This window comes from Drosophila mojavensis, unplaced genomic scaffold (assembly GCF_018153725.1).
Source record: "Drosophila mojavensis isolate 15081-1352.22 unplaced genomic scaffold, ASM1815372v1 contig_81, whole genome shotgun sequence".
Lineage (NCBI taxonomy): Eukaryota > Metazoa > Arthropoda > Insecta > Diptera > Drosophilidae > Drosophila > Drosophila mojavensis.
The window spans coordinates 579,522-594,048 of record NW_025318907.1 but is presented as its reverse complement, the minus strand read 5'-3'; the positions used below and the strand labels follow the sequence as shown (position 1 = coordinate 594,048).

Genomic DNA, 14,527 nt, shown 5'->3' with positions numbered 1-14,527 from the left:
AAATTAAGAAAACAATTAATTTTCGATTCATTGCAATTAGATAATTATTATTTAAGTTTAAGTGAACAACTTTCATTAGCGGTGAAGAACTTATCGACTATAAAGACATTTCTGAGACTAGTCCGTTGCACGTTCCAAGTCTATCTAAAGCAATTGGCTCTGGGAGCTCATATCGCTTTAGTGGTGGATGTTGGGATGATGGACATTGTGGACCTCGGGCACATGGGGATGCGCCGCGATCCAGGCAAGGGAGCGTGCGATCTGCTCGGGAATGGCGGGAATAGCAGCGCCCGATGGCTGGTAGCCGTTCTCATCGGCCACGTACTTGATGTCGATATGCTCGCCCTCGGGTGAGATCCAGCTGAAGCTGCCGTGGATGTTGCCGTGAACATCGCCGCTCTCGGAGCGGACGATGTGGTTGCTGGTCTCCAGGCTGCTGTCAAAGCCGTCGGCGCGCACATCATCCTTGCGGGACAGCGTCTCGGCGTGAGACTCGTCGCCATGGTGAACGGGCACTGGGTGGGGCACTGGCACGGGCAGTGGGCGTCTCGGCAGTGGCTTGTGCTCGATTGGGTGGTGCACAGCGGCGACCAGGCCGATGACGGCGCAAAGCATCACCTGGAAGACAATTGATAAGCGAACGTTGCCTGTCGGTCCTTGGTCTACTTACAATTTTGAACATCTTGATTTGGTTTTGGGTGCAGCTGAAGACCGTAGAGAACGAACGTTGACTGATGCTCCAGCTTGGCCGGCCTACGCCTTTTATACAATTCCAGTGGGCGTTGCCCGATCTGCGCGCTGTCCAGTTTTGTTTTGAGTTAATCCCAGCAAACAGTTACGTCGGTGAATTATGAGTGTACCCGCCGAGCCCCCTTCCAAAAATTATTAGCTCTTGGAGACAATTTCAAAGAAGCATCGTCAAATTAATATTATTGTTAAGGTGAATAAACAAGTTCAACTCAAACTCGTTCACATTTCAAAATCAAAAACGTCAGCATTGTATCACGAGCCCCCCAATTCCAGTTTCTAATGTGCAGTGGAGCAAATGGCCAATAAAAAATTGCAAATTTTCCATAATTTGTCCATCCGTCTAGAGTTCTTTTACCTTGCATAAACACTAATTTATAAATTGTTCTACTTTTTTTTTTTAATGAATATCTATAAAGGTCTTAAAAGCCAGCAATATAAAAATAGGTTTTTTTTTCATTTTTAACAATGCAACGAGATTTTTAAAAACAAATTAAAAATGCCAAAGATTTATAAATTATTATACTAATGGCAATTGTTGCAGCTTTGCAGCACTTAATTGATTTATGAGAACATTAAAAAATATGCAAAATATTTGTTTAGTTAATGGTGTCTAAGAACCCCTCAGACTCTCTCTCTCTCTCTCTGTCTCTTTCTTGCGCTCTCTCTTCGACTTGCTCTCTCTATCTTCCTCTTGATATATTTATCGATCTCATTCTCTCTTTTTCATTCCCTCCTCTATCCCCACCATATTTCGATCTCTCTTTTTCTTTCTCGCTCTTTCTTTAGCTTATTTGTTAAATATATATATTTGTATATGCATATATTTATATAGCAATAGATTAAATAAATCTTATTATTATTATATTGTATTGTTTGTAAATAATTATTGTTTCATGTAAATAATTAAAATTTTTCAGCATTGAGTATAAGAAATGACTAATAATAAAATATAATATAATAAAATAGTATAAATATAATATCGTAATACAACAATATTCTAATCCAAGAGTTATATATTAAATATTTTACATCTACTAGGGTCACACATAAAATAGAAAATAATTTATTTTTAGGCAACAAAGTATATATTTATACATACATATATTTAGTTCAAGTAGATCAAATATAAAAGGAATATATTTATTGGAATGAATTAGATTTCCACACATTTTCACAACATTAGAGACCAAGTCTCAATGAGGGAATTGACTATAGGAATAAAGTTCTTTTGCCCTATTTTTAAGGGTAATCAATATTTAGAATTGAGTATAGGAAGAAAGTTCCCTTAACCTCTTTATAGAGTAAACAATAATTATGTAATCACGCGCATATAAGGCCATATAAAATAGGTGGGTCATATTGGGTTAAATATGTTACGAGCTTACGCATCTATTCATTTAGCTCAATAACTCTGAAATATATTAAATGTACTTAAATGACTATATAAAATGAACTAAACCAATAAATGAAGACCAAAAATATTAATTTTTAATTAAATATAATATTATTTTCCTTACCGTGAAGGAGTATTAAGCAGTCAGTGCTGCTCGACTGTAACATTTTCAATTGTTTGAATGTGACATCATTTAAACAAAATAAACAAAATGCAAACAGCGAAATAATTAAAACTGTAAACTTGGTTAGAGCATTTTAATTGACATCAAGCAAATGCAATGTGAAAGGTCTCAAAACGAGCATCTAAGAGGCAGCACCACCCCTGAAAATACCGCAGTTGCTCTCACCACCAGCTTCACGCGGCAATGCAAATTTGTTGAATGAGATTTGCTTTAAAGAAACGCGCTCATGCATTTAGTGGACAGCACACACACACACACACACACACACTCACAGCCAGACAGAATAGCTCCTCCCATTAATTAACTAAGTATAAATCTGAGGCGAATCTAATTTATTTAAAAGCACATCAACTTATTAATGGCCAACGGCTGGCATTAAAAATAAAATAAAAATGAAAAAATATTTTTCCCAAAAATAAAGTCGAGCATTTAAAAAAAATGTCAAGAGAGCAAGCGACTGGTCACAGCTGACAGCTGTCAAGTGGCCCGGAGGTCACGTCCGTGAGCTCTTGGACTTTGGGATTTTATTGCGTGAAGAAAAAAGCCGCAGTGCCCCATGCTGTCGGACAGCACTCGAGGGAAATTTAAAACTACGTGGGTCGAGCTATTTACTATAATTAAAATTAAATCAAGCTAACATTAGTTTTAATACAAAATTTGTTTTATTCAAAAATACAGTTACCGAAATAATTCTCCGTAAATTTCAAGATATTTTTACATTTTATTCTGGTGCAGTGTTTCTAGAATTTCGACTATTTGAGTCATAAATATCTTGTATTTTATTATCTGGCTTCCTTAATGCTTTCTCTTTAAATTGTATTCGTTTGGGAATAGAGTTTTTGCCTTTTGTTCGAAATCCAAGACTTTCGAAAACCTTTCGGTTCACCGTCGTTAAGGGAACAGAAAAAAAATGAGGAATAACAAAGCCGTTGGGCATCTGAGTGCTATGCTCGGGTCACATAAAACCATTTTATGACAGCTCTTTGCAATTCCGAAGAGAACAAAACAAGTTGTCAAGTTGATATCGACGCCAACGAATATGACTGATAAGTCAATGTGTGAGGTGTAGAGGAACGTGATCGACTGAAAAATACCGTGCAATTGACACAAGGATCTAATATGTAAACAATTTTAAATGACATGGATTCTGCAATTATTAATGATAAGAAAAAATATAAAAATAAAATTAGACAAATGCATAAATAAAAATAAAAATAAAAAACTATATAAAATTAATATATAAAAAAAAGGTACATCAAATACAAAATTAAATAATTAAATTTAAAAATAAAAAAAATAAAAAAATAATAATAATAATAAATATAAGAAATAAAAATTTATATAAATTTAGGAAATAAATAAATAGCTAAAAGAAATACAAATAATATAATAATAATAATAAAATAATATTTTAAAATAAATAAAAAATTTGTTTTATATAAATTTTTGATTACATCCTAATGCAAAATAAATGTATGTATATAACATGCAACAACAAAACTAAATAAATGGATAAAAGAAATAATTAAATAAATATAAGATAAGGTAAAAAAAATATAATAAAAATAAATAAATTGAAGATATGTATAAAATATATTTTTTTTTTAATCTTCTTATGCAAAATAAATATTTTAAATATAACAATTAATATAAAATATATATTTAAAAAAATACAAATATAATAATATTAAATTAATTGAGATTTGTTTAAAATTAATTTTTTTAAGTCTCATAATGCAATTAATACTAGAAATTAATTTTAAAATATATGGATATCTGCTAATACAATTAATCTTTAAAAAAATGGCTGCTCATAGTACTTGAAATGAAATTAGTTGTAAGATATCTAACTATTTGAGTACAACTGTAAACTGCCGATTAAATATTAATTGAATACAAAAAACATGCAATACAAACTTGTGGAGTGTCGGAAAAGCAACTTGTGTAATCAGCCAGAGTGTCATAAAAATGGGCAGATTGCCCATACTGTGTGGGCTTTATACGGCCAAAACGAGTGCCGTTGACGTTTTTAAGTAGGGCCTTATCGCCGCAATCCATAACGGAACATGGCAAAAGCAATTGTTATTAGCTAATTGATTTTGCAACACTCAAACGCGGGCGACATGTCGGCGCGATTACTTCTTGGATTGCTCGCAGCGCTAGTCGTGGGTGGCGCAGCCGCCTCGACGGACATCGATTGGTGGGAGAATGCGGCGCTGTATCAGATCTATCCGCGATCCTTTCAGGACAGCGATGGCGATGGCGTGGGGGATTTGAAGGGCATAACCCAGCGCTTGAGCTATCTGAAGGAAATCGGCATTACGGCCACTTGGCTGTCGCCGATATTCAAGTCGCCCATGTCCGATTTCGGTTACGATATATCGGACTTCAAGGAGATCGACGAAATCTTCGGCACGATGGCCGACTTTGATGCGATGATGGTGGAGGCCAAGGCACTGGGCCTGAAGATCATCTTGGACTTTGTGCCGAACCATTCAAGCGATGAATGCGAATGGTTTCAGAAGTCCGTCAATCGCGAGGATGGCTACGATGATTTCTATGTGTGGCACGATGGCAAGCTGAACGCCGAGACAGGGGAACGCGAGCCGCCCAGCAACTGGGTCAGTGTCTTTGGTGGCTCACAGTGGACCTGGCATGAGACGCGCCAGCAGTACTTCCTGCATCAGTTTCAGGTGAAGCAGCCCGACCTGAACTTCAGCAATCCCATGGTGCGAGAGCACATGCTGGACGTGCTGGGCTTCTGGCTGGATCGCGGCGTGGACGGCTTTCGCATCGATGCCGTGCCGCACATCTACGAGCACCGCAACGCCGATGGCAGCTATCGGGACGAGCCACTGAGTGGCTGGAACAGTGATCCGAATAGCTACGACTACTTGGATCACATCTACACCAAGGATCAGCCGGAGACTGTGGAGCTAATGTACGAGTGGCGCGACTATCTGCTCAAGTATCAGCAGGAGCACGGCGGACCCACCCGAGTGCTGCTCGCCGAGGCATACAGCCCGGTGGAAACGCTAGCCGCCTACTTTGGCAATGGCACGCGGCTGGGCACACAGCTGCCAATGAACTTCCAGCTGATGTATCTGAGCGGCTACTCGACGGCCAGGGAAGTGGTGGGCTCCATTGACTACTGGATGGAGACGATGTGGACGCAGCACCAGACTGCCAACTGGGTGGTGGGCAACCACGACACACAGCGCGTGGCGAATCGCATGGGCGCCCACAAAGTGGATTTGCTGAATGTGATTGTGAACGCGCTGCCCGGCGCCTCGGTCACCTACTATGGCGAGGAGATTGGCATGTCGAACGTGGAGACAGAGTGCACGGAAATCTCCTGCGATGACCGCGATGGCGAACGCACACCCATGCAATGGGCTCCGGTTAGCAATGCCGGCTTCTCCACAGGCCCCAGCACCTGGCTGCCAGTCAGTCCGGACTTTGAGCGCTACAATGTGCAAACCGAACGGGGCGTGGCGCGTTCCTCGCTGCAAGTTTTCAAGGGACTGCAGCAGCTAAAGCAGAGCTCTGCCTTTCTATCATTCAAGAAGAAGAATGGCTTTTCCTACGAGGCCATCACGGAGCAAGTGCTGCAGATTGTGCGGTAAGTCGAATAAAATAATTAAAAAATAAAATAAAATAAAATAATACAATAATAATAATAAATTAATAATAATCATATTTGTTCGTTCCGCCCCACAGCACCAACAATCTTAATGAGGAATATCGCATCCTTGTCAACATGGGCAATGGCATAGAGATTATCGATGGCCTCGCAGACAAGGTCTTTGAGTATATACTGGTTACTGCCTACTCGCTGCATAGACCTGGGTTAGCTGATGCCATTATATACTCTCGATATTATATACTCATTATCTTTACTCATTTCAGAGAGATGATTGATCTGAGCAGAAGACTGCTGCTTATGCCCTATGAAGCAATCGTATTACGTTGGCTGGCCTGAGTCATCGAAATCTGTTTAACTTAATCAGTGCATTCTACGAGCCTTATAAAGATTAAAGTTAAATCTAGAACAGACTTTTGATGTTCCGTTATTAAAAGCAAAATTCACTTTCATTATCAGGGGTATTTACTCGAAATCATTTTATGCCCTGTGAATAAAAGAAATAAATGAAAGCGATAAGTTGATTTTATGGAGCCTTAACATAACTCATACTTTATTCACTTAGATATGAATAATCAAGCTGATAATATTCATATCAGGCAATCTGCCAAAAAAGAAGGAATTATGATTATTTTGTAGATTTTATTTCACAACAATGATAACAGCTTGTCGAACTGTAAAAGCAGTTTTTAATGAGCTTTGACACTATTTAAGTGCTCCAATCGAAGCAATTGTTAATCTTAATTGAGGTCTTAAACCTAATAAGCTGATAAAGAGACCAATGCACAGTTATTTGTCGTTTTTATGATCTTTAATTCTATAATCTTTTCTTGACAATAGAGCCAATTCGCTTATAAGCTAAACAAATTAAGCTTATTGAAAGAACTCTTCCTAGCTAATACTCCTCAAACAGTGGCAAGGACAACGCCTTCCTTGGGCATCAGCAGCACCGAATTGGCAAAGGTGACATCACTAGAAAAGCAAGAAGAAGAGCAGATAGAATCAAGAGATTTGGTATTCAGTAAACTATCTAATTTACTCTTTGCGTCGCAGACTTTTCTCGCTGACCACAACATATTTCAGCTCGGCTGTGAGCCCAGCGAACACAGCATCCAGATTAACCGACTCGACATCATCGCTGAGATTAATAATAGTTATGTAAGACTTTTCACCCTGTAGAGAGCTGTAAATAGATATTATAAGTATATTATAAAAAAAAAAAAAAAAAAACTGAAAATACTGAAAGTACAGGAAATACTGAAAAAATACTGCAAAATACTGTAAAAATACTGCAAAATTCGAGTAAAATATTAATAAAGTACTAAAAATGATACACTCGGCATCATTGCTGAGACAATAACAGTTATGAGCGACTTTTCACCCTTTAGGTGGATGATATGAAATGACTATGATTGCATATACTAAAAGTACTAAAAATACTGAAAAATACTGAAAAAATACTTTTAAATACTAAAAATGCTAATCAATATTAAACACTACTAGAAATGCCCACCTCTGAGAGTAATAATAGTTTTGTAAACATGTATCTTAACTTTTTACCCTGTAGAGAGCTATAGGCAGATAGATATTATTATTATATTATTACAAAAACACTAAAAATACTGAAACTACTGAAACATACTGAAAATTACTGAAAAAACTGAAAGAAAAACTGCAAAATACTGCGAAATTATAATAAAATATTAATGCAATACTAAAAATAACAGACTCGGCATCATCGCTGAGACTAATAATAGTTATAAGCGACTTTTCACCCTTTAGGTAGATAATATGAAATGACTATGATTGCATATACTAAAAAAATACCGAAAAACACTAAAAATACTAAAAAATACTAAAAATGCTAATCAATGCTAAACACTGCTGGAAATGCCCACCTCTGAGTTAATAATAGTTATGTAAACATGTATCTTAACTTTTCACCGTGTAGAGTGCTGCAGGTAGAAAGATATTAAAATTTAACACAATTTCAGAAAATACTAAAAATACTAAAAAAATACTAAAGATCTTCAAGTCACATCATCGCTGAGATTAATATAAGTTATGTACGACTTTTCACTATAAATATTAAAAAATACTACAAAATACTAACCGTTTGATGGCCAGTACATTGGGTCCAATCGCATTCACAGTGGCATCTCCATGTTTCAGAGTGGGCAAGTCGCGCAGAGTACGCAGCTGCTTGTAGATATTCAGGTGGCTGAGTGGGATGCCGCGCTCCCGCTTCACATTCACCAGCTTGTAGTCGCTGGCGACTGGCAGCCAGGTCTCGGAGCCGGTGGTGAAGCCGGCTAGGGGTTGGTCGTTCCACTGGAATGGGGTGCGCACTGGATCGCGGGTGAGGCGCTCGTACTCGTTGGGATTGGACTGGCAGGCCTGCGGATCGATGGTATCCTCCCAGCTGATCCAGACATCGGTCATGCCCAGCTCCTCGCCCTGGTAGGTGACACTGATGCCGGGCAGCGTCAGTAGCAGCATGTTGATGGAATCGATGCGATCGGCGCCCAGGCGGGAGCCAATGCGGCTCTGATCGTGATTACCCAGCACCCAGTTGGCCGATTGACCCTCGGGCATGTTGTCCAGCCAGTTGTGCACCAGCTCCGAGTATTGGTAGGCATTGGAGTTGATATTCAGATTCGAGATCAGCTCAAAGTTGAACGGAATCTGGGAGCCATTGTGTGTGGCGTTGCCATAGTACTGCATCAGGACATCCAGCGGGGCGTAGGCCTCGGTGAGGAGCACACGATCGTCGCCGCCCAGCTCCGCGTTCATCTCCTCGATCACCTCACGGAATTGATAGACCAGATCAATGGTCTCTGGCTGATTCGTGGTATAGATGTGCTGCAAGTACGAGTAATCTTCGGGATCGCTAACGTACTCATTGCGTGGCTCATCCGGGTAGTTGCCATCCTTATCGGGCGCAATCTCGAAGACATGGGGCACCGCATCGATGCGGAAGCCGTAGACACCCTTGCGCAGCCAGAAGCGGAGCACATCCTTCATGGCCTCAACAACCTTGGGATTGCGGTAATTGAGATCCGGCTGCTTGGCCAGGAACTGATGCAGATAGTAGGCCTGGCGACCCTCGTGCCAGGTCCACTGCGAGCCACGGAACACGCTGATCCAGTTAGTCGGCGGCTGCCTGATGCCATTGACCACCTTGCCGGTGTGCCAGACATAGAAGTCCTTGTACTCCTCCTCGCCGGCCGCCGAGCGAATGAACCAATCGCACTCATCGGACGAATGATTTGGCACAAAGTCCAGGATGATTTTGATGTTCAGCTGATTGGCGCGCGCCAGCAATTTATCAAAGTCCTCCATGGTGCCAAACATTGGGTCGATGTTGTAAAAATCAGCCACATCATAGCCAAAGTCTGCCATCGGAGATGTGAAAATCGGCGAGAGCCAAGTGGCCGTCACGCCAATCTCTTTCAGATAGCTCAGCTGCTGCGTAATGCCTGGCAGAAACAATTTGAATAAAAATCGGCAAATTTTGAATAATTGAATTCCTCACCTTCCAAGTCGCCAATGCCGTCGCCATCGCTGTCCTTGAAAGATCGCGGATAGATCTGATAGAACTGCGCTGAACGCCACCAGCCCAGCTCGGCTAATGCGGGCAGTGCAAGGCCCAGCAGGCAGCAGAGTGTCAACGTTCTGCTCATCATGGCGGTGCAATGGCGATTGCGACTGCGGATTAGTTACACCTGTATTTATGCACTGCGCCCCACGCTGACATACGGCGAGCTGATAAGCTTAAAGCGTGATAGGTCCGCTTTATGGCTAACTATCGAGTACTGATTAGATCTCGGGGGGTGCCATAACTAAAAGGTTTATGGCCAAAGTGAAACCTGGGTCTTTTCAATACCAAATCGTAGAACTGGTATTTATGAAAGCAAATCATTATCGCTGTTATTCTCGCTAGGCGCTTATCGATCATGCGACAGATAAGCAGCAAATTAATTACGAAAATGCATAAAAGTTATGGCCCCGAACAGAAAGCAAAGAGCTGCTGTTTTTGTGGCTATTCAATTTATGGCAACAATTTTCGTTGGGGACATTATCGAGTCTAAATAATTTATAATCTGGAGCAACATTTGCCCAGTTAATTGATATTGAAATTCTGTATGATGGATAGTTAATTGATGATGTATTTGTATTTGTATGATAGATAGCTCGGATTTTCTATTTAATTTATTTTCTCATGAAAAATTGACGTACATGTGTATTTAGCATATACATAATATATGTATATGTATATATACTATAGTCAACAAATTTTTCTACATATCGTTTATAGACATTTAATTACGAAACAAATTCTCAAGAGGTGTTTATTATTATTTGTTTAGAGGATTTTAGAAATTTCATTTATTTTATATATTTCACTATTATATTTTGTTCTGTAAATATTAAAGTTTGCTGAACTTCATTTATATTTTATATATATTATTTATTTATTTTGATTTCTTTATTATACTATATTTATTTATCTCTTTTATTTTTGTCTTCTATATTTTACTTATATTTTTTTCTGTTTATTATATTACTATATTTTGTAGTTATTTTGTTTTTACCTTTTATTTAAATGTTTGATTTAAGATATATATGTATGTATATGTATAGTTTTATTTTATATCTAATAGTTTTGTCTTTATTTATCATTATTATTAATTATATTTTATTATGTTATTTTATTTTTATAATTTATTTTTATATATTTAAAAAAAAATTTTATAATAGTAAATTTAATACTATCATTTTTATTTTTTAATTGATTTTTTTTTATATTAATTTAAATCTTAATTTTAACTTATTTTGTTTTAGTTTTCTTTTATTTTTTATATATTTAATTTTTTATTTTTAAATAAATCCTAACCTTATTTCACTCCCTGAAATTCGTAAATTCTGCTATCAAAAATGAACTTGTTCAGGCCTCTCAGCCATAACATTAATTCTTAATTAAAATAAGATTTTTCCAAGTGCTATTTTCGCAAATTTATATATTTAATTTTTTATTTTTAAATAAATCCTAACCTTACTTCACTCCCTGAAATTCGTAAATTCTGCTATCAAAAATGAACTTGTTCAGGCCTCTCAGCCATAACATTAATTCTTAATTAAAATAAGATTTTTCCAAGTGCTATTTTCGCAATTCCAGTGTCATACATTCATTCCAATGCTATGGCTCCATAAATTAGTGGAGTCGCCCCCAGGTGAAGCCAACGGTCGAAACAAACAGCGATAAGCTCTAATGCCGTTTGTTTTACAATTTAGATTCGCGCATTATCGATAGCCGTTGAAGGCATATAATGGGTCGACAGACCTTGGGCCACCCTTAGTTCAAAATGACCAGTTGGGCTAGCATTGCGTTTGTTCTGGGCCTGGGCCTGTTGGCCGTCGATGCGTCTGCTCCCTGGTGGCAGACGGCCTCCTTCTATCAGATCTATCCGCGCTCCTTCAAGGACAGCGACGGCAATGGCATTGGCGACCTGAACGGAGTCACCGAGAAACTGGAGTACCTGAAGGAGATTGGCGTGACAGCGACGTGGCTGTCGCCGTTCCTGCGCTCACCCATGGCGGACTTTGGATACGATATTTCGGACTTCAAGGAGGTCGACGAGCTCTTCGGCACCATGGAGGACTTTGAGAACCTGGTGGCACGTGCCAAGCAGCTGAACGTGAAAATCATTTTGGACTTTGTGCCCAATCATTCCAGCGATGAGTGCGACTGGTTCATACGCTCGGCTGCCGGAGAGGAGAAGTACAAGGATTACTACATCTGGCATCCAGGCTTCGTTGAGAACGGCGTACGCAGGCCGCCCAGCAACTGGGTGAGCGTGTTCCGTGGCTCCGCCTGGGAGTGGAACGAGCAACGCCAAGAGTATTATCTGCATCAGTTCCACAAGAAGCAGCCGGACTTCAACTTCCGCAATCCCGTCGTGCGCGAGGAAATGAACAATGTGCTGCGCTTCTGGCTGGAGAAGGGTGTCGATGGCTTCCGCGTGGATGCCATCTACCACGCCTTTGAGGTTGAGGCCGATGAGAACGGCAACTACCCGGACGAGCCGCGCAACGAATGGACCAACGATCCCGATGAGTACGGCTACACCCACAAGATCTATACAGTCGACCAGCCCGAGACCCCACACTTGGTCTACGAATGGCGTGAGATTCTGGATCAGTTCCAAAGGGAGCACGGTGGCGACGAGCGGTAAGCTTAGATATGAGTTTGAGGAAGTGGAGATTAGGTAATCTCTAATCCATCTACTATATTGCATGCAGCATACTCATGGTGGAGACCTGGTCCCCCATTGATATTGTGATGCACTACTATGGCAACGAGACGGCCGAGGGCGCACAGATCCCCTTCAACTTCCAGCTGATAACTAATCTGAACGCGGACTCCGATGCCTATCACTACGAGTACTTGATCAACAACTGGCTATCGAAAATGCCGAGCGGCAAAAGCGCTAACTGGGTGGTAAGTGTGAAGTGACGCTAACAAAGGCGCTAAGCCTAAGACTAATCGCATACGAAATCAATTTCCTGATACGGCCCCACATAGATTGGCAATCACGATAAGAACCGCGTGGGCTCCCGCTTCGGTGCCGAGCGCATTGATCTGTTCAACATTTTGCTGCTGACGCTGCCCGGCTGCAGCATTACCTACCAGGGCGAGGAGCTGGGCATGCTCGACGGCTATGTGTCGTGGGAGGATACGGTCGATCCGCAGGCCTGCAATGGCCACGAGGCGGACTACATGTGGAACTCGCGTGATCCGGCTAGGACGCCCATGCACTGGACGAATGGCAAGCTGGCTGGCTTCACCACCGGCAGCGAGACCTGGCTGCCCGTCGCCGCGGACTATGCCGAGCGCAATGTGCAGACGGAGCGCGGCATTCCGCTCAGCCATCTGAACGTTTACAAGCGTCTGCAGCAGCTGCGCCAGGAGCCGGCCATCCAGCAGGGCGCGGCCGAAATCAAGGCTGTCAATGGCTACGTCTTGGCGGTCGAACGGTGAGTGGAATCTTTTGATAAAACTTACAATTTACTCACTACAACATTCATGAATTTCTCCAACAGCTATCTGAGTGGCAATTACGTGTACATCTCCCTGCTCAACATCTTTGAGCACATCGAGAATGTGAATCTGAACGATGTGTTCAGCGGCTTGCCCAGCACCTTCCAGTACGCCCTGGTCACCGACAAGTCCATCAGGCAGCTGGGCGACAAGGTCTCCAGCAGCAGCATCACCCTGATGCCCTACGAGTCCGTTGTCCTGCGCTCCACGACAACCATCTAAGCCAACGGCTGGACTATCTGCTGTTAGCTATCGTATGCACAATAAAAAGCAAACATTGTTTATCTCGATGTGATTTATGTCTGTGGACTTTTCTTTCAACTGATTAACGATTCTGATTTTGAGTCATAAAAATCATGCTGTCGTCGATAGCGCTGCATTGTGAGTTTATATTCATATAAACAGTTATATGTATTCATTTTCGTGATTCAGTCAAACCGCAAATAAAAGCAAACAGTCGATAGACATCGAATTGTGATATACCCTGTCTATACAAAAGAGGAGGAGAGCTTTTCAATTTAAAAAAAAAATATTTTAATGCAGTAATGTTGTAAGCAAACCTTAATGGAAAGTGAATACAATATTTTCATCAAAAGATTTAAATATAGTAAAAATAAAAAATAAAAAATAAAAAAATAAAAAATAAAAATGAAAATATTATTTTATAAAAATATTCTGAAAAATATATATAGGCTTAAAATAATAGGTTTAAAAAAAATCTGAATCCTTACATTTAACAAATAGTAACAATGACTTACTTTTATATAAAGATTCTAATATTAAATAAAATAAAGAAATATTAAACACTTTCACAACAAATACTTCCACCCATATTTCTTCAAAGTTTCCTAAAATAAATATGCGTTTTTTTAGCATCTAGTTTGCGGTATAAATATAAAAAGCAAACAAACGATTAAAAATTGTCAGCTACTGTGTAGCAAACACATTGTGTGAGGGAGAGACTGCGATAAGAGAGGAAAAGCAAATCCGAACAAAGAAAGATTGAAAGCTTTCGTTACATTTGCATGCACAATGGGCGCGAAATAAATGCTCACACGTAAAATTAGTCTATAATTAAATGAGAAAGATAAGAAACAAATTAAAATGCAATGTTGCTTATATTATTGCATTTGTTAATTAGAATCTGGGAGTCAGGCATTTGTATAGAATTTGAATTGTCAACGCCAAAGGCCACTATAATCATAGTTATAAAAAAAAATAAATGAGTTAATTGTTTGGAACTACTGAAAAGCAGATAATATTAATATGACATATAAACAATTAAGCTACAAATTTGTGGGATTCAATATAATTAAAAACTAAAATTGAGTTCGTATATAGAAATCTAAGATCACGCAAAACAAAAATTTTGTTCTTGCATGTAAATAATTTAACTAGATTTGGGAGATTGAAATAAAACAAAAATGTATGAAATTTTGCATAGATTTGACGTAA

General features: G+C 39.7%; 4 protein-coding genes across 4 annotated transcripts; 2 read left to right on the top strand and 2 right to left on the bottom strand.

Annotated features, from left to right (window-relative positions):
• Positions 1–19: 19 nt before the first annotated feature.
• LOC6580343 (larval cuticle protein 2) lies at positions 20–780 on the bottom strand. The gene is made up of 2 exons (XM_002006154.3): positions 671–780; positions 20–618 (listed from the first exon to the last, which is right to left on the bottom strand). Exons 1-2 carry the CDS (start codon positions 680–682, stop codon positions 178–180), a joined length of 453 nt encoding a protein of 150 aa, XP_002006190.1. The 5' UTR covers positions 683–780; the 3' UTR covers positions 20–177.
• Positions 781–4,435: 3,655 nt separating this feature from the next.
• LOC6580342 (maltase A2) lies at positions 4,436–6,422 on the top strand. The gene is made up of 3 exons (XM_002006153.4): positions 4,436–5,949; positions 6,048–6,176; positions 6,237–6,422. Exons 1-3 carry the CDS (start codon positions 4,451–4,453, stop codon positions 6,307–6,309), a joined length of 1,701 nt encoding a protein of 566 aa, XP_002006189.1. The 5' UTR covers positions 4,436–4,450; the 3' UTR covers positions 6,310–6,422.
• Positions 6,423–6,762: 340 nt separating this feature from the next.
• On the bottom strand, positions 6,763–9,682 carry LOC6580341 (maltase A3). The gene is made up of 4 exons (XM_002006152.4): positions 9,506–9,682; positions 8,084–9,449; positions 7,010–7,153; positions 6,763–6,942 (listed from the first exon to the last, which is right to left on the bottom strand). Exons 1-4 carry the CDS (start codon positions 9,654–9,656, stop codon positions 6,876–6,878), a joined length of 1,728 nt encoding a protein of 575 aa, XP_002006188.2. The 5' UTR covers positions 9,657–9,682; the 3' UTR covers positions 6,763–6,875.
• Positions 9,683–11,321: 1,639 nt separating this feature from the next.
• On the top strand, positions 11,322–13,371 carry LOC6580340 (maltase A3). The gene is made up of 4 exons (XM_002006151.3): positions 11,322–12,202; positions 12,274–12,472; positions 12,557–13,008; positions 13,075–13,371. The coding sequence occupies exons 1-4, from the start codon at positions 11,337–11,339 to the stop codon at positions 13,292–13,294; spliced, it is 1,737 nt and encodes a 578-aa protein (XP_002006187.1). The 5' UTR covers positions 11,322–11,336; the 3' UTR covers positions 13,295–13,371.
• Positions 13,372–14,527: the final 1,156 nt, after the last annotated feature.